Genomic DNA, 25,110 nt, shown 5'->3' with positions numbered 1-25,110 from the left:
AGAACAATTAACTGGCTCAAACTTCCTCACTATACCCAGCTCATCATAACCCACAAAATCTTCTATAACTCATTTAACTGGCCAGCAATTAGCCCTGTATTTCAATACTATCAACAAAGATGTCCCCTTTGTTCAAGTGATAAACAACTGCTTACCATCTACAAACCACAAAACGCTGCTGGAGTCAGTCTCTATTCCAATAATGTAGCTGGAAGTTGGAATAAAATTACTATCACACCTTCATCTTTTCAAACCATTACTAAAATACTTCCTCCCTGCTTTCTATGTCCCTGGTCCTCTTCTGTGACATAGCTTCTCCTAATATCCTTCATCACCTTCTTATACCTCCCTTTAATGGACTACATCAGTTAACCTGCGTATCCCTTTCCAATACTTCACTTTACTGTAGTACTTAAGCTACTATACCTACTTCTAATTAGCATAACCATATTACCATTCCATCGCTGTTAACACTCAGACTTGCTTATCCCCTCTAATACCTCACACTAATGATTTTCGTAAATTACTTATACCTATCTTACACATCACTCTTCTATCTGTAAATTCTTAATACAATGCTTGTATATTAATGTTCGTAAATATCAATATACATTTTGTTATACTGATTACTATGCTATGTATTCATTGAAACTGCATTATAAAATGTGTTATTGTAAATATGGATTGCATTAAAGTTGTTTCTGTAGGGTTTTCCTCCCTGGGCCTCCACTGAAAAATGGCAGCTGTGCTGAGTCACACTTTCCTAGTAAACAAATGCCAGTAAATAAATAAATAAATAAATAAATGAATAAACAAACAAGGCAGTGAATATAAATTGAGAAGAAACATAGCCAGGACTTCCACTGGACAGGATCTGCTTGTTGGTATTGTAAAGCACCAGTACGATTTTAGTTATTCCTGTATCCCTACTAATCTTACTAGCTCTTGCTTTTAAACCTTTGTTGAAAACATGTACACAGTACTGCACACTTTGCAAAATAAATATTTTTAACAGCAAATATCTCATACTAGACACCTAAGAAAGTGTTCCACTGCTAATTTCATAGCTTTTTGTATGTTTTATTAATATCAGCAATGAATTTTAATTCTTTAAGCTAATCGTGTCAAGTCTATTTTTTAGTAAGGGCACACCCTACACTAGAGAAATAATAAAACAGCAACAATAAAGCAGAAAAAGATAAACATGCAATGATATAAAATTATTTATTTATACTGACATCCAGTCTTGCAGTGGTTTAGTAGGGTTTGGTGATAATTTGCATATTGCTCATTGCAGTTCTGTTCAGTTTATCTTGCTTCATGGCTGGATCTCAAACCTACATCTCTTTGTACTCTTATTACCGCTTGTTTTTTGCCACTTTAAAAAGGAATCACGGACATTTACATGGATTTGATTTGGATAAGTCAGTATTGCAGAGTTACTCTTTAAAAATTATTCCACATACTTTTCATTATCAGTGTAAGTGAGCTTTGGGGGAAAGTAACAATTCTTTTAGCAAGGTGGCTTCATCAGTACATGATTTCATCAAATGTTGTGTGATATGGAATCCTGAATGATGTTATGATTACCAGAATAATAACAATTTAAAAACTTTTGCTGCATGCTTATTAAATTATGTGAATTCAGGCAAACTGATAGGGAAAACCTTGCATGAAGTGCAAGACAATAAGTTACACACAGCTATTTGCTAGATGCACAGTCATACAGACATAGGCACAAACTCTTCAGAATACATATAGCATATGTCTGTCTCTCTTGTGTGCTGTCACATCTCAGTTGTATAGATATCTAACCTATTTATTTCACATAAATTACATTGAATCATCTTTGTTTTACTGCATATGCTTCACAGTGTTGTGAGTCAGAAACTGTGTGCTGTGCTCCCTCCCATATTCTGTGAATATAAGTAAGTCAACGAGTTTTTCAAAGTCTGTCACACTCTATAGTGTCACCTCCAAGTGGCACCCCTACAGGTATTATGTAAACTTCTTTGCCTACGTGAGTTGGGGCATTGCTTCCTACTCCAGAATCTGGGCTAGGCAATGGTGCTAATTCTGGCTTGTGCTTTTGTTCCCTCAGAGAAGACAAAGACCCAGGCTTGTGCTTAAGTTTCTTGAATCTTTTCAGCTTCACCGGCTCCTTCATTTCTTTCTTGCATGGTAGCAATATGAAGACATCCCTTCTAAACTTGGAGTTCATGCCAAAGTAGATAATAGGATTGTAAAAGCTAGCTGACTTTGCAAATAGGCTAGCCAAAATACTGGTGAAATGGGGGACGTGGTAGCCACATGCAGACCAAACTGATATGACAGAGTAGGGAGACCACGCTATTATGAAGGCAGTGCAAATCACAATGGACACCTGTGGAAATAATAAAAAGTCATCAGTCATTTTATATTAGATAACATACTTTCATTGTTCTGAATTTTAACATCAGATTCAGTTGTAGAATTACATATTTTCAGTGTTTCTTCACAGCCTTCAGTATTAGGCAAAGTATGCTATACATAGTAACGCCCCAATAGTTTTTTCCCAAAAAGTATCTCAAACTGGAGTTTTATATTGTTTTAGTTACATAGTATAGTATCATACCTCCTTACTAATATCAAACTCAACAGGCCATGAAAGCTTTGCAAAGTTATTTGTCATAAGAATACCCTGTACAGATGTGCATTTATAATACAAAAGATATACTTTTTCTTACATTTAGCCAGTATGACCTATAGAATGAAATGGGACTTAAAAAAGGGAGACTTAATACTGTTTCCTGCCAACATGCTTTCTTAATCCCTCATTTGATGAGACAGTTCTTTCCTTTTTCCTATGCCTATTCTTCTGCTCTTTTGACAGTGACTGCTACACTCTGAATGGTGAGATACACTGAAATGTCCTGTAACAGTCTGCTGAAACTTATTTGTATGAATTAGCTTTTGAATCTAGTTCAGGGTATTGAAACTCTATCAGCTGGCACAGCACTTTGCATATCAGTGCTGCAGTTTGGGATACTTGGCATTACATTGTCATATTGTTGTAGTGATATTATATACAGCACCATTCCTGATCAGGGCTGGCCTTTGGTCATCTGCTACTCTAGGCAAAAGGGCTCCACAGTGCCCCCGCCATACCACTTAGTGCCCCATCCTGGTCTACTTACACCACAGAGATTACTGGACAAGTGCCCCTGCTACAACGGTGCCCTAGGCGGCTGCCTAGGCTAGTTGGCCTATGCCTAAGGAATCCTGAGTATCACAGTTCATGGCAGCTTATTTGCTTTGGATGCTGAAGTCCCTGGCTGTAGATTCTACACAAAATAGCAGCTTGTTGTATGATATTAGCACAGTTCAAATTGATTGTTTTGACTTTAAATTATTGCTACAGGGAAGGTTTTCTACTCTGACATAGAAAAAGTGAAAATAACACAAAATATAAGGAAGAGATTTGCCCTTTTCATGGAGTTCTCAACATACCACAACTAGACCGGTTTGAAAAGAAACTGTCAGTGATGTAAACCAGTTTTTTTAGAATGTCAAAGGCAGTGGTGTATAGCTTTGCAAATATTGCGAGCATGAATAGCTGTGTTGCAAACCCTCTACAGTCTTCAAAAGGATAATTATTGGGGTAGGTGCTTATGAAGAAGGACACTTTATATTGTTTTTTTAGTATAATGGACAAGATTTGTTTCAAAATACTTATCTGAAGCATGTCTCATTTTAAAGCTCATAGTGTGACCATTCTTGAGATATTTTTGTCCCGGTATATTACAGTTTGAGAGATCTGACAGATATACATTCTTCAGACTTTTGGATCGAAATGCCCATATCCTCAATTCATCTTCACCACGTTCTCTCTATTCCATATTCCCTATAAACTAGTCATCAATCCTAAGGCCACATCTCCCCACTGTGAGCTTTGATGCTAATGGGGGGATCATGTGATACCTTAGCATGAAGATTTTCATACTTAGGTGGCACAAGGTATGATTGCACATTGTTGCACACTATTTCCTAATTATGTCACACTGAGTATTATCATGTGCAACATCTTGGTGTAAAATTGGCAGTGCCAAATATTATTATGACACAGCTGTCCTTTATAATATCATATCAGATTTCACATCATGCAATACTTCAACACCTACATTAAACACCCAGATGTGGATTGTGACACATTAGTATGACACGACCTCATGATCTCATGATAATACTACAGGAACTATATCACTATACTGAATCTTTGTATGAAACCTTCGCATTTAAGTATCACATGTGCAACACTATTAAGGGAGTGTTTATGTTTGTTACACCATATACATTCACAATGAGATAGTGTACTATATGTTATTTCTTATAAAAGCTCCTATCTCTTAAAGACACACCCTCTATCAAAATTTCTATTTTTCAAGGTAGTCACAGGGATGCTTAGGGGGTTTGGGTGGGGTGGAAGATGCAACCTAAAATTAACTGAAGCAGTGCTTCAGCTGATAATATGCAGTTTGGAAGTCCCATGTGATGAAACTGCAAGTCAGATGCTTTGGGTTGTATGGTATTGAATAAATGTGTTGAATAAATCTCACCAGACTCAAATGCAGTTTAGCTGAGCAATACACTATTCTTAGCAGCCAAGAGTAAGAGGACTGTGATGTCCCCACTGTAGGCAAGTAATCAAGGAACCTAAATCCTCACCACTTACACTGGAGAGGGACATTCACTTGGAATACAAATGAATACAATGAGTATTTCCAGATGCGGACCTCTCTACATCAAGCACAATTTCCCTTAAGAACACACAGGAAACAAACTCAGCCCGGGGCCTGGGTTTCCATCTCTGTCTCTCCCCAGGTCCCCATTAAGGCTCCCCACTGGCAGAGCTGCAGAGTTAAGTCTTCAACCAAGTAGTCAAGCCAAGTCGTCCCCCACTGTCTCTGTGAAACCAGTGTTTCACATCTCTCAAGTAGCTGACACACACACTGTAAGATTTAATTTTCACACACACACACACACACACACACACACACACACACACACACACACACACACACACACACACACACACATGCACACCTGAGAAAGGCTGGCACAGATTACCTGCTCTTCTAACGTTGCCCAGACACTATAAGGTAGCTTCAGTGCTACCAGTCAGTTACTATAAGGCTCTTAAAAGGGTATCCAATTATACTGAGTGAAATTAATATTAATACAAATGGTAATGTTGACCAAACAGCAAGGGTTCAGGAGTGGCCAGAGCTGTCACCAAATCCATGATTGTACTATCAGAGGGTTACATATTTCTCTAAAAGGGCCAACCACAATGAAATATTTGAATATATTTAATAATAAAAGGACATGAAAATAGTAAATATCTAGTTACAGTGAACACCAGAGTTTCAGTCATAGGAAATATTAAAAATAACATTGATGGAAATTTCAGACAGATACAGAAAAACAGTATTTAGGTAATCTCACTGTCTGTTCTTGAGTAACTAAATGAATTACTGTTCACTAGTTAAGTTACTTACTACTGTAAGGTAAGATGATGTGGGTGAGGATCTTTCTAGTCAGGTTTCCAAGAACAGACTGCCCCCGAGACTTCAGTCTCCTGTAACATTAAAACATTATTTCTGTACAGAATTACATCACATGCATCTGGTCATCTGACTTCTGGTTCCCACACTATTACCCAAACTAGAAGCTGCTAGGGTTTAGTACATATGTGCTACCATACATATCTGGATCTTTCCTAAGATCTGTTGATGCATCTGGAGGCCATAATACAATAAAACCATTCCACTCTTCCTACAGGAGCTACAAACTATTCTCCAGCACAGACATTGTGTCTCTGGCTACCATCAAAACTGTGGGATAACATCTTTATGGCTAAACCCATAAAGTAATTTAATTTCAAGAATGTTTTCAAAGTCAGCTTGATTAACCTCTTCTTTTCCAGTATATGCTATTACAATGTATACATTTAAACAGTTAAAATAATGTATGTACATTTCTTTTCTGTCCAGCAGGAAACACTGTTGATACATTTTAATACAATTAACTTTATGAATACATTTTTAAACACAAGCATCTATACAGATCAGTTTGATGCACAAATGGCATATAATTCCTTACAAATTTCCAGCTAGCTCTGCTGGCATATGTAGAATAGTGTGTGTGTGCGTGTGTGTGTGTGTGTGTGTGTGTGTGTGTGTGTGTGTGTGTGTGTGTGTGTGTGTGTGTGTGTGTGTGTGTTGTACCTTTAAGAAGCATTTCAAGGACAGCACGTGCATCTAAATAGCAAGCACATACTAGTTTCAGTGCCATTTTGAGACTGCAGCCAGAGAGTGAGCATGTATGAGTGTGATATCTAGTTTGGTTATAAACTTAAGTTAACATTATTAAGCCTCAATCCTGATGTGTTTGTACATAATAAAGCTGCTTGAACAGAACCCATGAATGCTCATCTGTTTTATCCTGACCAGATGAGCAACATGGTATCAGAACTGGGATTCCAGAGACTGCTTTTCAAAGCTACGAGGTGCAGAGTTAATAGTGAAGGTAAACTAAATGAACAGAGTACAAAAAGAGCCAGAAACAAACCAAAGGTAATGAAAACTTGCACAGATGATTATTTATTAAAAAATAAAACAGGGCATTACAAGGGCACATAATCCATTATTAAGCAAGTGGGAGGCACAAAAGATTATTAATTAAACAAAATGTTTAAAATTAATATATTTTGATAAAGTGATTATCAGAAAAGCACATAAGGAGCTTGGAATTACCTCACAATTGCAAAATAAACAAGTTTAAAGCAAACAAGCATGTTTAGAGTAAAACAAGCACAAGAAAAGTATAATAGGCATGAAAACAGATTAAACAAGCAAAATGAATATAATAAAGGGCACATTAAACATAAATAAGGCAAGGCAACTGCATGTTTTTGGCAAAGTACTATGTTTCGCATAAACTACTGTTTTGCATTGATTAAAGCTATTCAGGGCATAACTAGAGTTAATCAAAGTATCTCAAAGTGTGTAAATGTGCTTACAGTGTGTGCATATTACTGTGCATTTATTTTTAAGAGTTAATTTGTGTGCAGAGTGCATTGATTTTGTAAAGTGCAGTCAAAATACAGCCATTTCAAAAAGTTTTTGTGCTGGGTGTGTCTATTCACAGAGTGCAGCCATCACAGAGTGTTTATTGCACTATAAAGAGTTATTTAGCAAAGTACAGTCATTTTGGAAACATTTCAGTATGCTGTGTACTATTTATTCGCTAAATACAATTACTTGGAAATGTTTTATTCTGAATTCTCTTGCCCAGTTTATTCACACAGTGCAGTTATTTTGAAATGTTTCTTACACTGATAAGAGGGGATTTCTTACAGTACAGGTGATTTCAAGAGTATTCTTGTGCCCGGGAGACTTATTTCACAAAGTTCATTTATTCAAAGTTTTGCTGTGCTATTGGGTATAGTTACAAATACTGGCATAAATTTCTGGCATATGTATAAGTGTGCATGTTCATACAGTTACCAGTGGGCTTGGATTGCATTGTGTTTTACTGTAATTTGTTGGCATGACAGATGGATTTCAAAAACCATCACCATTTGTATTTGATCAGAATAGTGCAGAGAATTGGAGAATATCTGAGCAAGAGTATGATATTTTTATACAAGCAGCTTATTCAGATAAAGATGCACACACCAAGGCATTCATTTTGTTAAACCTAGCTGGATCAGAGGCCATTGAAAGACAGCATTCATTTGTGTGTGCACCAGCAGTATATGAAGGAGAAAGAGAAAACCATCATATTGTTGTACAGGCTGAATCAAGAGAGGACCCTGAGTGTTTGAAATGCAAATTCAGGAAAATGTGCAATCCCCAGACAAATGTTACATTCGAGAGACATTTGCTTTACACAAGAGATCAAAAACCAGGAGAAACTTTTGCAGCTTATATTACCGACCTGAGAAACAAAGTACTGTACTGTGTGTGTGTGTGTGTGTGTGTGTGTGTGTGTGTGTGTGTTGTACCTTTAAGAAGCATTTCAAGGACAGCACATGCATCTAAATAGCAAGCACATACTAGTTTCAGTGCCATTTTGAGACTGCAGCCAGAGAGTGAGCATGTATGAGTGTGATATCTAGTTTGGTTATAAACTTAAGTTAACATTATTAAGCCTCAATCCTGATGTGTTTGTACATAATAAAGCTGCTTGAACAGAACCCATGAATGCTCATCTGTTTTATCCTGACCAGATGAGCAACATGGTATCAGAACTGGGATTCCAGAGACTACTTTTCAAAGCTACGAGGTGCAGAGTTAATAGTGAAGGTAAACTAAATGAACCGAGTACAAAAAAGGGCCAGAAATAAACCAAAGGTAATGAAAACTTGCACAGATGATTATTTATTAAAAAATAAAACAGGGCATTACAAGGGCACATAATCCATTATTAAGCAAGTGGGAGGCACAAAAGATTATTAATTAAACAAAATGTTTAAAATTAATATATTTTGATAAAGTGATTATCAGAAAAGCACATAAGGAGCTTGGAATTACCTCACAATTGCAAAATAAACAAGTTTAAAGCAAACAAGCATGTTTAGAGTAAAACAAGCACAAGAAAAGTATAATAGGCATGAAAACAGATTAAACAAGCAAAATGAATATAATAAAGGGCACATTAAACATAAATAAGGCAAGGCAACTGCATGTTTTTGGCAAAGTACTATGTTTCGGCATAAACTACTGTTTTGCATTGATTAAAGCTATTCAGGGCATAACTAGAGTTAATCAAAGTATCTCAAAGTGTGTAAATGTGCTTACAGTGTGTGCATATTACTGTGCATTTATTTTAAGAGTTAATTTGTGTGCAGAGTGCATTGATTTTGTAAAGTGCAGTCAAAATACAGCCATTTCAAAAGTTTTTGTGCTGGGTGTGTCTATTCACAGAGTGCAGCCATCACAGAGTGTTTATTGCACTATAAAGAGTTATTTAGCAAAGTACAGTCATTTTGGAAACATTTCAGTATGCTGTGTACTATTTATTCGCTAAATACAATTACTTGGAAATGTTTTTATTCTGAATTCTCTTGCCCAGTTTATTCACACAGTGCAGTTATTTTGAAATGTTTCTTACACTGATAAGAGGGGATTTCTTACAGTACAGGTGATTTCAAGAGTATTCTTGTGCCTGGGAGACTTATTTCACAAAGTTCATTTATTCAAAGTTTTGCTGTGCTATTGGGTATAGTTACAAATACTGGCATAAATTTCTGGCATATGTATAAGTGTGCATGTTCATACAGTTACCAGTGGGCTTGGATTGCATTGTGTTTTACTGTAATTTGTTGGCATGACAGATGGATTTCAAAAACCATCACCATTTGTATTTGATCAGAATAGTGCAGAGAATTGGAGAATATCTGAGCAAGAGTATGATATTTTTATACAAGCAGCTTATTCAGATAAAGATGCACACACCAAGGCATTCATTTTGTTAAACCTAGCTGGATCAGAGGCCATTGAAAGACAGCATTCATTTGTGTGTGCACCAGCAGTATATGAAGGAGAAAGAGAAAACCATCATATTGTTGTACAGGCTGAATCAAGAGAGGACCCTGAGTGTTTGAAATGCAAATTCAGGAAAATGTGCAATCCCCAGACAAATGTTACATTCGAGAGACATTTGCTTTACACAAGAGATCAAAAACCAGGAGAAACTTTTGCAGCTTATATTACCGACCTGAGAAACAAAGTACTGTAGTGTGTGTGTGTGTGTGTGTGTGTGTGTGTGTGTGTGTGTGTGTGTGTGTGTGTGTGTGTGTGTGTGTGTTGTACCTTTAAGAAGCATTTCAAGGACAGCACATGCATCTAAATAGCAAGCACATACTAGTTTCAGTGCCATTTTGAGACTGCAGCCAGAGAGTGAGCATGTATGAGTGTGATATCTAGTTTGGTTATAAACTTAAGTTAACATTATTAAGCCTCAATCCTGATGTGTTTGTACATAATAAAGCTGCTTGAACAGAACCCATGAATGCTCATCTGTTTTATCCTGACCAGATGAGCAACATGGTATCAGAACTGGGATTCCAGAGACTGCTTTTCAAAGCTACGAGGTGCAGAGTTAATAGTGAAGGTAAACTAAATGAACCGAGTACAAAAAAGGGCCAGAAATAAACCAAAGGTAATGAAAACTTGCACAGATGATTATTTATTAAAAAAATAAAACAGGGCATTACAAGGGCACATAATCCATTATTAAGCAAGTGGGAGGCACAAAAAGATTATTAATTAAACAAAATGTTTAAAATTAATATATTTTGATAAAGTGATTATCAGAAAAGCACATAAGGAGCTTGGAATTACCTCACAATTGCAAAATAAACAAGTTTAAAGCAAACAAGCATGTTTAGAGTAAAACAAGCACAAGAAAAGTATAATAGGCATGAAAACAGATTAAACAAGCAAAATGAATATAATAAAGGGCACATTAAACATAAATAAGGCAAGGCAACTGCATGTTTTTTGGCAAAGTACTATGTTTCGGCATAAACTACTGTTTTGCATTGATTAAAGCTATTCAGGGCATAACTAGAGTTAATCAAAGTATCTCAAAGTGTGTAAATGTGCTTACAGTGTGTGCATATTACTGTGCATTTATTTTTAAGAGTTAATTTGTGTGCAGAGTGCATTGATTTTGTAAAGTGCAGTCAAAATACAGCCATTTCAAAAAGTTTTTTGTGCTGGGTGTGTCTATTCACAGAGTGCAGCCATCACAGAGTGTTTATTGCACTATAAAGAGTTATTTAGCAAAGTACAGTCATTTTGGAAACATTTCAGTATGCTGTGTACTGTTTATTCGCTAAATACAATTACTTGGAAATGTTTTTATTCTGAATTCTCTTGCCCAGTTTATTCACACAGTGCAGTTATTTTGAAATGTTTCTTACACTGATAAGAGGGGATTTCTTACAGTACAGGTGATTTCAAGAGTATTCTTGTGCCCGGGAGACTTATTTCACAAAGTTCATTTATTCAAAGTTTTGCTGTGCTATTGGGTATAGTTACAAATACTGGCATAAATTTCTGGCATATGTATAAGTGTGCATGTTCATACAGTTACCAGTGGGCTTGGATTGCATTGTGTTTTACTGTAATTTGTTGGCATGACAGATGGATTTCAAAAACCATCACCATTTGTATTTGATCAGAATCGTGCAGAGAATTGGAGAATATCTGAGCAAGAGTATGATATTTTTATACAAGCAGCTTATTCAGATAAAGATGCACACACCAAGGCATTCATTTTGTTAAACCTAGCTGGATCAGAGGCCATTGAAAGACAGCATTCATTTGTGTGTGCACCAGCAGTATATGAAGGAGAAAGAGAAAACCATCATATTGTTGTACAGGCTGAATCAAGAGAGGACCCTGAGTGTTTGAAATGCAAATTCAGGAAAATGTGCAATCCCCAGACAAATGTTACATTCGAGAGACATTTGCTTTACACAAGAGATCAAAAACCAGGAGAAACTTTTGCAGCTTATATTACCGACCTGAGAAACAAAGCTAAAATGTGCAGGTTTGGTGACTTAAAAGATGAGTTAATAAAGGACAGGCATGTGTGTAGTATTAATAGTGCTACAGTGAGAAAGATATTGCTTCTTGACAGTGATTTAATGCTAATCAAAGCTATTGAGATTTGTCAAATCCATGAAGTTACAGAAAGGCACATAAGTATGCTTGCAATTGATAAGAACATGGTTTCAGCAGGCTCCAGAGCAAATGTAGACAGCATGCAACATGTGGCTAGCAGGAGCAGGCCTAAGCACATGGCAGCTGTAACCCCTGTGAGTATGGCAGGTAAAACCCGTAGTTTTCCAGCAAGTTCTAAGACTGGTTCAGTGAAAAGGACATGCTCAGTGCAATACAGGGGTGAATCAGTAAAACCTAAATCAAGCTTTATTGTTAACTGTCGCGATTGTTGTGCCAATCATGAATCTAAAACAGAAAAGTACCAAGCATTTGGTCAGCAATGCCACAAGTGTAAAAAATGGAACCATTTTCAAAAGTTTTGCAAATCACATAAACCTCACACAGTTATAAAGAAAGAGCACCCAAAAGAGCAGGTTGATCATATAGAGAACTGCAACCCTACTTCCTACATAGATGGCATAGCAGTAATTGGTGAAAAGCTTGATGCAGTAAATTTGCTGGCAAAGAATGAAATGTTTTGTACTGTCCAGATCACTGGTAAATCAACAGAGCTCAAGATAGACACTGGTTTAATGTGCAATGTTATGTTAGCAGACACGTTTGCAAAGGTGAGAGCTGGTGAGCAACTTAATGTGGCCAGTTGTGCAAAACATGTTACTTATGGAGGTGAAGAAATTCAAACTGAAGACTCAGTAGTGTTTTCATGCTATTTTGCTAGGAACTGCTACAGCTTACTATTCTATGTAGTCCGAAGACCTGTGCAGTCATTGTTGGGTCTGAGACAGTTTGAAAATGATTCTGTTTTCCTTTACCAAAGAAGTTCATCATATAAGCACATGTCCCAGTTCCAGTTTTAGTGAAGCAATTTTCTCAGAGTATGCTGATGTTTTCAATGACAAGTTAGGCAAACTTCCAGTTGTGTATTCCATGAAGTTAGATCCAAAGGTCAGTCCAATGGTCAGACCAGCAAGAAAAGTTCTGATAGCTATGCAGGATAAAGTCAAAATTCAGTTGAATAAAATGATGCAGCAAGGTGTAATGTGTCCAGTTACAGAACCAACTGAATGGGTGTTGTTCATGGTAGGAGCCCATAAAAAAGGCTCAGACAAAATCAGAATATGCATTGACCCTTGAGATTTCAACAAAGCATTAAAGGGACCCCATTATCCTATGTGTACAGTTGAGGAAGATGCAGCCCTAATACAGAATGCCACAGTTTTTTCTGTCTTGGATGCAAAAAGTTCATTTTGGCAAGTAATGCTTGATTGCAAATCTTTACTACTGACTACTTTCAGTACCCCATTTGGAAGATATAGATTCCTCAGGATGCCATTTGGAATACATTTTGCAAGTGAAATCTTTCAGCAAGCAACAGTGCAAATTTTTTTGGGTTATCCTTGTGCCATAATAGTAGATGATTTATTGGTTGGAGGCAATGGTGACGCAGAACATGGCAGAAACCTTAAGAAAGTTCTAGACAGAGCACGTGAAGTGAACTTGAAGCTCAATCCTCTGAAGTGCAAATTCATACTACCAGAAGTTACATATATAAGTCATTTATTTACTAGCACTGGCTTGAGACCAGACCCATCCAAGCAAGCTGCCATTCTTGAGATGCCAGCACTAGATAATGTTCAAGCTCTACAGCATTTTGTTGGTATGGTCAACTATTTAGGCAAGTTTATACCAGACTTCAGTGCGTTGACAGCACCTTTGAGAGAGATAACATGCAAAAATGTTATATGGTGTTGGTTGGAACAGCACCAGAGAGCATTTGAAGACCTTAATCAGAAAATTTCCATCCCACCTACATTAAGATACTATGATGTAAATAAATCAAAACGTTTTCCTGTGATGCTTCAAAATTTGGTCTTGATGCAGTTATTCTTCAAAAGGGCAGATCAGAAGCCTATGCTTCTAGAACTCTTACCCAAAGTGAAATGCAATATGCTCAAACTGAGAAAGAACTTTGGGCACTAGTATTTGCATATTCAAAGTTTCATGACTATATTTATGGTCAAGATGTTCAGACTGAAACTGATCACCAACCTCTAGTCACTATTTTAAAGAAGCCTATGCATTCAGCTCCTACTACAATGAATGATGCTCATATTGCAAAAGTACAACTTCAAAATGGTCTGTACAAAAGGAAATTTTCTTTATCTAGCTGATACTTTATCCAGATCACCCAGGAGGGTTTGAATCTACCAAAAGATGAGCGAGAGGACTAATATTTTGGCCTTCTCTAGTAAAAGATATTGCTAAAGTACTTTCTTCTTCTTCAGTATGCAGTAGTACTAAACCGCATTTGCAGAAAGAATCACTTAAGCTAAGTCAAGTTCCTGAACTACCATGGCCAACAGTAGCCACTGATATATGTATTTGCAAAAAGAATCACTTCAGCTAAGTCAAGTTCCTGAACTACCTTGGTCAACAGTAGCCAGTGATATATTCGAATGGAACAATCAGTATTACTTAGTGTTGGTAGATTCTTATTCGAACTGGTTTGAGATCGATTTACTATCTAACCTAACATCCACTGCTATCACCAAGTTGAAACACCATTTCTTCGTCCATGGTAGTCCACACAGTTATTTCTGGCAGTGGTACCCAATTTACCAGTCAGTTGTTTCAGAAATTTGCAAAAGAATGTAACTTTGTACATGTTGCTAGTACTCAGAATACCCACAGTCAAATTGACTAGCTGAACATGCAGTACAGAGTGCAAAGCAGTTACTAGAGAAGTCAAAGCATGATAATACCATTGCCTTTTTGAATTTACTCAATCTCAGAAGCATACCCCATGATGATATACTTGACTCGTCTGCTCAGAGACTTCTTTCTAGACAAACTATTTATTATTTTATTTTTATTTTATTTTACATTTGTTAACCGTGGGTGTCTGACTGAGCCGAAAAGGCCCTTTTTCAGCAGAGGCCCAGGGAGAAAAGCTCCACATAGAAAAATTACAGATACATTTAGATATTTAGACATGATTAGTATACACATAAATTACAGGAGACATGTATGCAGCACATCAACAGTTACAGTGTAGAGAACAAACAAGAAAATATTAATTTAAAAATAAAGGAAATTAATAGATTTGTGGTATACAGCTGAAATTTGGAACATAGGTAGAATACATACATAGTACAGAGGTACAGTACATACATTGTACATTAGCCACTGTTTGTGAGTAAGAGTGAAAACTATTATCAAGTACTCTAGGTTTAGTATGTTTACCTTATCCACTTTCACTAGCCTGGGGAACAGTCATGGCATTGCCAGCTTTGGTTGAGATGTTGCCTAATGAGGTTTTTAAAGGAGGCTTTGGACGATGTGCTTTGTATGCTAGGGGGGAGAGAGTTCCATTTTTTGGCCACTGAACTACTATAGAGTGAGTCTCCAAAGTTATTGTAGCTGTTGGTGACTTCTAGTAGCAGTTTGCTTGATGATGTAAGTGGCCTTTTGCTGAGTGATGTTGTATTAGGTTTTTGAGGGCAGGACACTTATTGGGGAGGTAATAGATAGAATGACAGAGGCAGAGCTGATTGTAGGTTAGGAGGCTGGGCTGTTTAAGCCAGTGGAGCTGTCTCAAAGCAGTACAGTGATGATTTCTATATGAGCAATTTGCAGCAAAGTGGGCAATTCTGTTACAGTAGGCTTCCATTTTGCTTAGTTCAGTTTTGTTGAGATTAGTCAGAATGGGAGATGCATAGGGTAAGGTGGATAGAAGTTGGGAGGGAGCTATGGATGATCTTGTGTTGTTGGTAAGAAATGGTTTGATACGGTACAGTGATCCCAGTTTGGCAGGTACTTTTTTAATAGTTAAGTTGAGATGATGATCAAATTTTAGGTGGGAGTCTATGGTTATTCCCAATAGCTTAGCCTGTGCCACTGGAGCGATTGGAGTAGCATTTGTGGAGTAGATAGTGAATTGACTGTTATCAGTGTTTTTGTTAGAACTGGTTATAATCATAATCTTTGGATTGAGGATAAGTCGGGTTTGGTAAGGTAGTTTTCAACGTCAGAGAATGTTACTTGAGTTGCTTGCAGGAGACTGGGAATGTTTTGTGCAGTACAAATTAAGTATCATCTGCATACTGAATGATAGATGCAAGCTGTGTGGAGGTATGGAGGTCATTTGTGAAGATTGTGAATAGTAGTGATCCTAAGATAGAACCCTGTGGGACTCCTGTAGTTATGGGGAGCTGAGGAGAGAGAGAATTTTACCATTTCACAGCTTGGTACCTGTCAGTTAAGTAGCTTTGGAACCAGGTAAGAGTGAAATTTGATAGGACTAGAGAAATTAGAACAACATTGCCTATTAGTTCCAGTTTGTTGAGGCCTAAAGCTAAGAACAACAGAACAATCAAAGCCAACTATTCAGAAAGCATTCTTTCCAGAAGTCCAACTATGATAAATTCAGCAGATTTCTTCATCCAATGAAAGAAGGAGAGATGGTGAGGATACAGACAACAAAAGGTTTCGACCGGATTGGTCAAGTAACAGGTATATGTACCAAGCCGTGATCCTGCTTTGCAAACTCTGAGGGTGTGGAGTACAGGAGAAATTGCAGACATCTTCTTCCTGTATCAGAATCGATATCACAGCATTGTTCTTGTGATACAGACTTTAGATCTCAGAGCAATCCAGATGATGTTCCTGTTGCAGAATGTGTCTTACTTCTACTTCCATTCCTTATGATGTTCTTGATGCCCCCAAAGTTGAACATTTAGCAGAGATAGTCCCTGTTGCTCGACTTAATTCTAATTTCCATGTCACATGATTTGGTCATCTTTCTAGACCTAGTGTGAAATACACAGCAACCTGGACATAACTGTCTATTTGTATTTAGTTCTGTATAATTGCGTGACAAAGAATTATTTTGTATTAATTGCATGTCAATTGATGTCGTCAATAATGCATGACTCAAAGAGGGAGGATGTAGAATAGTGTGTGTTGTACCTTTACGAAGCATTTCAAGGACAGCACTTGCATATAAATAGCAAGCACGTGCTAGCTTCAGTGCCATTTTGAGAGTGCAGCCAGAGAGTGAGCTTGTATGAGTGTGAGAGCTACTTTGTTTATAAGCTTATCTAAGTTAAATTTATTATGCCTCAATCCTGATGTGTATGTACATAATAAAGCTGCTTGAACAGAACCCACAAATGCTTGTCTGTTTTATCCTGACCAGACTAGAGACAGTATATGTTACACATCCACTGCCCTACTTCTCCCAGCATAGCTGGCAGTACCTCCTATCATCACAATGAACTTTAGGGGCATAACACCTCCTAGCTGCTCCAGGGTAATTGCTGCTGTCTGCTTTTGTATATTCAAAGTCTGTGAATAAAAGGAAATTAATGGTCCAGTTATGGTACGGACTGAAGGTTGTGGACAGAGTTATAGTTAAGCCAGTTGTCACACTGGGCAATCCACAGAGTGGTACCTACTCAAACTAAAGCTGCAGACCCCAAAAAGGTCACAATGTAATTCTAATACAGAGTTTATACTTGTTCATTATTACAGTTCCAAACACACGCACGCACACACACACACACACACACACACACACACACACACACACACACACACACACACACGCGCGCACACACACACAACTACAAACAGCTAAACACATTCCTTTCAACAGCCACGATATCCATATAGTATAATAATTAATATGCATTTCAATGAAATCTGAAATCACAAAAAGGCAATATATTTTGATGAGCCTACTTTGCCATGCCAAACTGCTCTGATGTATTCTTGTCAGTATCCTTGTCAACCTCTGCCTCAGCAATTTTAGTTTATTCATCTGTAATAGAATTAAACTATCATTCTAGAGAATCAGTCGTACAATGCGCATCTTCATGATACACAATAATAGTGCTTTCAGATAACATTTCCCACATGTTCTGCCAAAATTCCTTTCCCCACACCTCTTTTGAATGTATATTCAAGTTATTCTTTTGCCATGTAGGCAACCATGTAGCCAAACCATTTGCTACAGACCAAGAATCAGTGTAAATATGACATGTTCCTGGTGTTTCCTGTCTTAAAGCTTGAAACATTGCATATAGTTCAGCATATTGGCTACTCTTACCATCACCTGTGGTGGTTAACAACATTTTAGTGGTAAGATTATAAGATACAGCTTTCCAACACCTTTTGTTTCTTACATATTTTGCTGATCCATCTGTAAACCAGGCATGTTGCCTTTACTGCAATAATAATTGAGCAAAAGGTTGTCTCCATTTAACTGGAGATTCAACCACTGAAGTTGTTTCAGGCGACAACTGTGATTGTGATTCATCAGTCACGGGTATCTGAGCTATTTTCTCATGTAACATAGCCACCCCTCCTGCATCTGTTTTATCTCGATCCTGAATGTACCATTTCTAATTAATCTCACTGGCTTCTTGTGTGTGTCCTCTTCTGTGTGTTTTGGGTGAACTTATTACCCATTGCATAATGGGAATTTCAGGTCTTAAAGCTATAGTATTCCTACAGACATTTGTTCAGTATCTACAAGAGCCCAGTAACAAGCTAGTAGTTGTTTTTCAAAGGGAGTATACCTACTTCCAGATTCAGGTAATCTTCTAGTCCAAAATCCCAAAGGCACTCACTCTGCACCTTGTTTTTCCATCATGAGTGTCCAGATTAACACTGGCACCCCCTGTTTTGTATAACCTAACCACCCATGGTATCAAAGTTTCTCCCAGTTTTTGTTTGAATCTGACATATGTCTCACCTATTTCTTGATGGGTAAAAATTTCCACTTGATTTAACAGCTCACAATTAGGGGTATTAGGCATGGACTGCAATTTTCTCCTGAGTATTGGTTTAGCTGCCTAATTATCAGGAGCATTTTCATCAGAATCAGAATGATCAGAGGGATCTGAAGAAAACCAAATGTCCCAATCCCAATGATCGGGGTTCCAGTCTACCCCTGCTTTAATTTTACCCCTTCTTTTCTGATATTTGTACTGCGCTACATGTACTGCAACTTTTCAGCCACATTTTGGTACCTATCAGTTTATGTGCTCCTTGTAATCTAACTTAAAAAAAAAAAAAATGCTAAGTGATTTTCCATAAAACACTTTGTGGACATTGTCAGAGAGATAATGTAATGCACCTTTACACTAACCTTCCATGTCTTTTAACTGTCATGATTTTCACAGAACATTTGGATTATTGCTTTATATTTTCGGTCAATACCTCATAAAATTTGTGATTGTCAGACAAACTACTGAGGACTGAAGTCACTAAATAATGACGTACATTTATATTTCAGATTCTGTATCCTTTAGAAAATATGGGCAAACACACATCATGTTATTGTAACTACCATTTATATTTTTAAGAGGAAGTTTGGGTCACCTTATTGGTGTAGACAGCAGGTGGAAACAAATCTTCGGTTGTGCCACTGTCATTTGCTTGCTAGTGCTGGCAGATTTTACTGCCGAGCATTAGACCCAATCTTAACAACAGAAATGGGGGGGGGGGTCTTGCATCACTCTGGCACTTAACTGATTTGTCTTTTAGCAAATACTGAAGCATAACCAGTGCTCTCCTTGCACTATAACAGATTTAGGTGACTAGCCACTGCTCTGCTGCATTCATCTGTGCAATTCAAGAATCTGTTTCATTCTACTTATTATAAGTACAATTTTATACTGTATTTTGCACTGTTAAACAGTATTTTTGCTATATTGCTGATTTTGTAAAACTGTTCTTGCTAATTTGTTGCACATTTTGTCTGTTGTACCATAGACCTGCTGAATCTGGTTCTGTTTGTTAAATTGAGCAGTAAACCAGGCTATTTTTTGTTAGCCCCCCTGCACCCTTGTGGCAGGAGAGCATAGTTAGGAATTATCTGATTGAAGGTTGCTGGCACAGGGCTCAGTTCTGAGCTTTTTTATTGGTTAAATTGTTTAATTTTGTTTGCTCATTGTTACTGCATAAGTCCCTCATTTGCATGGGTTTGCACTTGTTGTAACACACCTCCACAGAGTTAGGCGACCAGCCACTACTCTGCTGTATTCATCGTGTAGCGCATCTCTGTGCACCATCATTTACTAATGCACAGTGGGTGTGACCAGTGGCAGTTACAGATGCAAAAACATCAGTAGATACATTTCCTTTATTGCCCATGATCCAGCCAAGAAGTCCTTAAATTGTGCTTAGCTACTCAGAGAGTTTCTCAACTGCACTTTTTCCCTTAAACAGTGCCAAAACCACCAAATCTACAACAGTGTCATACCATTTAGAGAACCCTTGCTAGTACAGACCCTTTATAGAGCACGCCTTTAGTGCAGACCCTGTTTAGAGCACCCAGTTATATCACAGCCCTCCATTTTCGCTCCCCACTGTGAAAACAGGAGTTAGTCTAGCATTATGGATGGTCAGTTTCCCCTCCATTTCTCCTACCAGCCTGATTGACATGGGTATCCTGAGGCAGTGTAGCAACTGCCTCATGTACACCATAGTTCTCAAACTTCCCTCTCCAAATAATGTGGAACAAATGCTGCTAAACATCCAGGAGTTTAAATCAGAAACTGCACTCTCTCTGGAAGCATTCCTCTCCCTGGAGGATGTCGACATCTGTGCAGTCACTGAAACTTGGTTCACTGCCACAGAGAGTATCCCAGCCTTGCAAGGCTACAATGCCTTTCACACTTTCAGACTGCAAAATGAGTGTGAGAACCAAGGGAGGAGGAGTATCTATCTTCATCAAAGATGAATACACCTCTAGAATGGTTAGATAGGAAAACTCCAGGGTGTTACTCCAAGTTCAACTAGCTGTGGGTAAGACCCTGCCCCTTCACGTCATCGTTAGCTATAGGCCCCCTTCAATGAACCAAGTTACCCATGCTGTTTATTCAGACCTACTTGAGTCAATCAAATTATACTGGTTAAATGTGATCACAAATCAGCCATATTTGAAGTAGCTATAACATCTGAACCCCTCTGTAGCTCTTCTTATGTACATTAAGAAGATGCTGAGGCTTGGGTGTTCATTTAAGTAGTTTATTGTATACAAATACATCAGGAAGGATGGTAGCAACATTAAACTTAAATGATCTAACTAACTGACTGACTACATACTTGCATGCCCACACTCTGTTCTGCTCACTCAAAATGGCGCTCTTGTTTTCACGTGCTCTGTACTTACATGCATGTGCTGACTCACTGGAAAGCTTCTTAAAGGTATATCACAAACACTGATCTACACCCTCTTAGGTGAAATTAGGCTAGAAAATGTCATGAAAGCTAATTATACCCTCCTAAGGGATGGCATAAATAATTTCCAAGCTCCTATTCGCACAGATGGCATTGACAACTATACTAAGGTATACACAAATGCCCAGTACAAACACTTATACAAATGTATTGACACAGCTGTACCTGATAGGATCAAAACAAGATCCTCAAGAAAAAACAAGCCTCTCTGGTAGACATATAGCATTAATAAGTTATACAACAAGAGAAAGAAGTTTCTGCCTAAGAATAAAAAAGGAGATGTCCCAGTACTGGAAGAACACCCTCCTCTGCTTGAACAAACAAATAAGACAACCTGTAAAATCTTGTAAGGGGAAATCCGAAAAAAATTAGCAACCATAGCTAAGGATAACCATAAAGTATTGTTCAGGTATATCAGTAACCTAAAATGTAGGACACAGACATGAGCTGAACTAGCTGTGGATGGCATCACACACACTAATCCTGTGAAAATAGCTAACCTATTAGCTGACAGGTTTGGCAAAAATTGTACCCCCCCTTTCCCCTCCAAACATTCTACCAAGCATTCCCATTACATCTTCCTCACCTTGCGTCTCCAAAGAGCAAGTCAATAATGCTCTCTCAAAGGCCAAAAACACAGCCTCTATGGGACTAGATGGCATCCCAGGTTGCGTTTTAAATGGTCTAAAACACAAGTGAGCAACTCCATTACATACTCTCTTCAACCACAGCCTGAGTACTGGTCTTGTCCCTGCTGAATGGAAAACAGCAACTGTCATCCCACTTCATAAAAGGGTTACAGCAACAAACCATGGGAACTACAGACCATTAAGCTTAACCAGCCTTATCTGTAAGGTTATGGAATGAATCATAATGGACCTTATAAATAAGGACATAGGTCATTTCCAAACCCTTGATCAGTTTGGTTTTATCAAAGGTAGGTCATGCCTGTTAAACCTGGTGCACTTCTTTGAAAATGTCACCAGAGCCATAGACGAAACCATATCTGTGCATAGAGCCTACCTTGACTTAGCCAATGCCTTTAACACAATCCCACATTTGGGCATCATTGATAAACTCTACCAGTTGAATATCAACCCTTATTTCGTCAGGTGGGTTGCTAACTGGCTCACTGAGAGATCACACTCAGTCAAAGATGGGGACTTTACCTCAGCCAGCAGACCTTTCACCTGTGGGGTTCAACAGGGGTCAGTATTGGGTCCCCTATAGTTTGTAACATACTTCTCAGAAGTTAAGGCCAAAACAGAGGGGCTGTGGCTGACTAGGTTTGCTGATGACTGCAAATTAGGTGCAATCATTGAATCCCCAGACTATGTCAATATACTTCAAGAGGGGCTTACACAAACCAATAATTGGTGCCAAAGCCATGGGCTCAAACTCAGTACTAAAAAATGCATTATCATCCACTTCAGTAAAACTGATAATAATAATAATACCCTAAGTAACAACTCAGTAGTGAGAGACTTGGGAATGCAAGTTGACTGTAGCCTAAACTTTGACCACCATGTGTCTACTGTGGTAAGGAAGGCATTCTATGTCGCACACCTCATTAGCAATTTCATTGCCTCAAGAGTGAAAGAAGTCATAACAGTCCTGTACAAAACCCTCATCAGGCCAAAAATTGAGTACAATACTCTCTTTGGTATATACCTTACCAGGCACCTGCAAAAACTTGGGAGACCTCAAAGATTTCTAACCAAGAAAACTGAAGTCACTGTCACTGTATTCAGTAATGTACAGATTACTCACAGGAGACTTGTGCCTGGCCTATAGAGCAATCTCCAAATTTAATGGAAATGCTGCACATCCGCAAGTCAAGTCGGACAAGGGTCACCTGCTACAGGGACCATACCCTGGCCTGCAAAATAAATTGGACCTGTTGGAGAGACAGATATATCTCTCAGAGGTTTCCACAACTCTGGAATAGGCTACCAGTTCATATCAAACAAAACGCCTGCATGACACTGTTTAAGCATAGCCTGGATGACTGGATGAGAAACCACAAATTCCTGGTGGAAATTTCACCTATGACTGTCCTAGATATGAGAAGTTGTTGCTAACTAAGATCTCAAATTCAGGCAAAATCTTTTATATTGGGTTTCTCTAGTATTATATTGGGCAAGCACGGCTAGACTTATAAAGACCTTTGGGTCAATAGCCCACTAACCACCTATGAACCTGTTTGGATTAACTGACAGATTTTGAAATTGACATATATTTTATACACTGTGACAGGTACACAGAAGGTGGCCCATAGTTGGCAGTGATGTACTAGGTGCTGTGTTGGGATACAGTATAACATCTGTAAGTTCTAGACTGGAATTGTACATGACTTGACATGAGACAGTAGCATTTCTGATAAATTTGAATATGTTCACACAGTTTTAAAAGGTACTGAATACATGATAGGTGTGACATCCTTGTAAGGGGGGTGCTTTCCTTTTTGTGCAGCCTGGAATGGGAAAAATAGTTGGTTTCTCCAAAAATGTTGAGGTATTCATTTTCTGCTAATGACTTGATTAGTTTATAATTATAGTTGATGTGACAACATAAGAGTTGTAGAAATCATCACGTTATGGTTATTTTCCTTATGTTTCCCACAGCCATCTCTTATCTCTCACACACATTCTGTACACAGGGCCACTCTTTACCACTACTTAGGCACAGACATTCAGCTAACTAACATGCAGAACACATCTCAACACTGCTATTATGTTACCTGTCAGTGTCATTTCTGTCCATCTGTGCCATATATATATATATATATATATATATATATATATATATATATATATATATATATATATACACATACACACACTGTATATGTATAAAATAAATAAATATATATATATATATATATATATATATATATATATATACACACACATATAAAATAAATATATAAATATATATAAATAGAAATATTTAAATAAATATATATATTATGTAAGTGTGTGTGTGCGTGTCTGCATGTGTGCGTGTGTGTGTGTGTGTGTGTGTGTGTGTGTGTGTGTGTGTGTGTGTGTGTGTGAGTGTGTGTAATTATCCTAAATGTGAACACCAAAAACTCATCCTTTCCTAGAAAGCCAGACTCCACCTAGTCATTACTTACCTTGAGCAATCTGTTATCTAGGCTGCACATTTCACATGTTTTTTTTTTTTTTTCATTGATTAAATTGTTTGTTGAGTGATACTTAAATACACAGTGAGTTTCTGGGTCTGGGGACTGCAAGCCTGTATAACTACAAACATTGCTGGTGATTCCCTGCTGGGTGAGGAAGGTAAACCTATATTTTTTGTCTGGGAGTTGCTTAAATTGATAGAGCTGCTTTCTGTTTTGCCTCATCCATTTTGTTTACTGTTGTAAGAAATCTGCTTGGCCTGGTGTTTTTGTTCTGGGTGAGAGACAGACACTTAAATTATCTAGGCTGCACATTTCACATGTTTTTTCATTGGCTAAATTGCTTCTTGAGTGCTTGTCATTTGGTGACTTTGCTAAGGAGTGATGAAAATCTGCTTTCACCTGAAGCTATTCATTACTGAAAAGACAAAAAAATAAGTATTTTTCCGCATTTAGTAGTTATTAAGTTATTTACTGTTTTTTTTTTGCTGCACTTTTCTGAAAAAAATGTACTATCTACTGCTGCTTTAAGTAGATAAATGCACTCACTGTTTTACATTATATCTGTTAGCTCTAGGGCTGTTGTAGCTAGATTGTGTGGTGTTAAAAAAATGAACACGCACAGGAATCTGTCTAGTTCCAACCTCACCAACACAAGTGTTGAGGAAAAAATAAAAATAAAATAAAAAAAAACAACAGAAAAACTAGTAGATTGTAGTTTGTGTGGTCTCCTTACATTTGGGCTTCAAACCAACTATTCTACATTAAGAAAGTTTCTTTCTGCACTCTTGTGGCAGAAGTGTGCTGAACTAACCTATCTGAGTTGGGGATTGCTGGTGATGGAAGGCTTAGTGTGTGTTTTCTTGATCGGTAGTTAGCTTAAAACTTGTTTCTCTTTACTTGCATTTAAGTCTTGGAATTTGTGCTAAGCCTGTATGCTGCAGGTGTTGGGAGTGCCCTGTATAGACATGCACAAAC

General features: G+C 37.7%; 1 protein-coding gene across 1 annotated transcript in view; it reads right to left on the bottom strand.

The window, feature by feature from the left end:
• Positions 1-1,255: 1,255 nt before the first annotated feature.
• LOC122790194 (opsin-5-like) overlaps positions 1,256-25,110 on the bottom strand; it is a 570,713-nt gene continuing 546,858 nt past the window's right edge. Inside the window, exon 6 of the mRNA XM_044057777.1 lies at positions 1,256-2,383. Coding sequence (XP_043913712.1) covers positions 1,946-2,383 — 438 coding nt within the window. The 3' untranslated portion in view covers positions 1,256-1,945. The remainder of the gene's footprint in view (positions 2,384-25,110) is intronic.

Source organism: Protopterus annectens, chromosome 1.part2, assembly GCF_019279795.1.
Source record: "Protopterus annectens isolate FY-2018-M chromosome 1.part2, PAN1.0, whole genome shotgun sequence".
In the NCBI taxonomy this organism is placed as follows: domain Eukaryota; kingdom Metazoa; phylum Chordata; order Ceratodontiformes; family Protopteridae; genus Protopterus; species Protopterus annectens.
The sequence above is the reverse complement of the archived record's forward strand: the minus strand, read 5'-3'. Positions and strand labels throughout refer to the sequence as shown.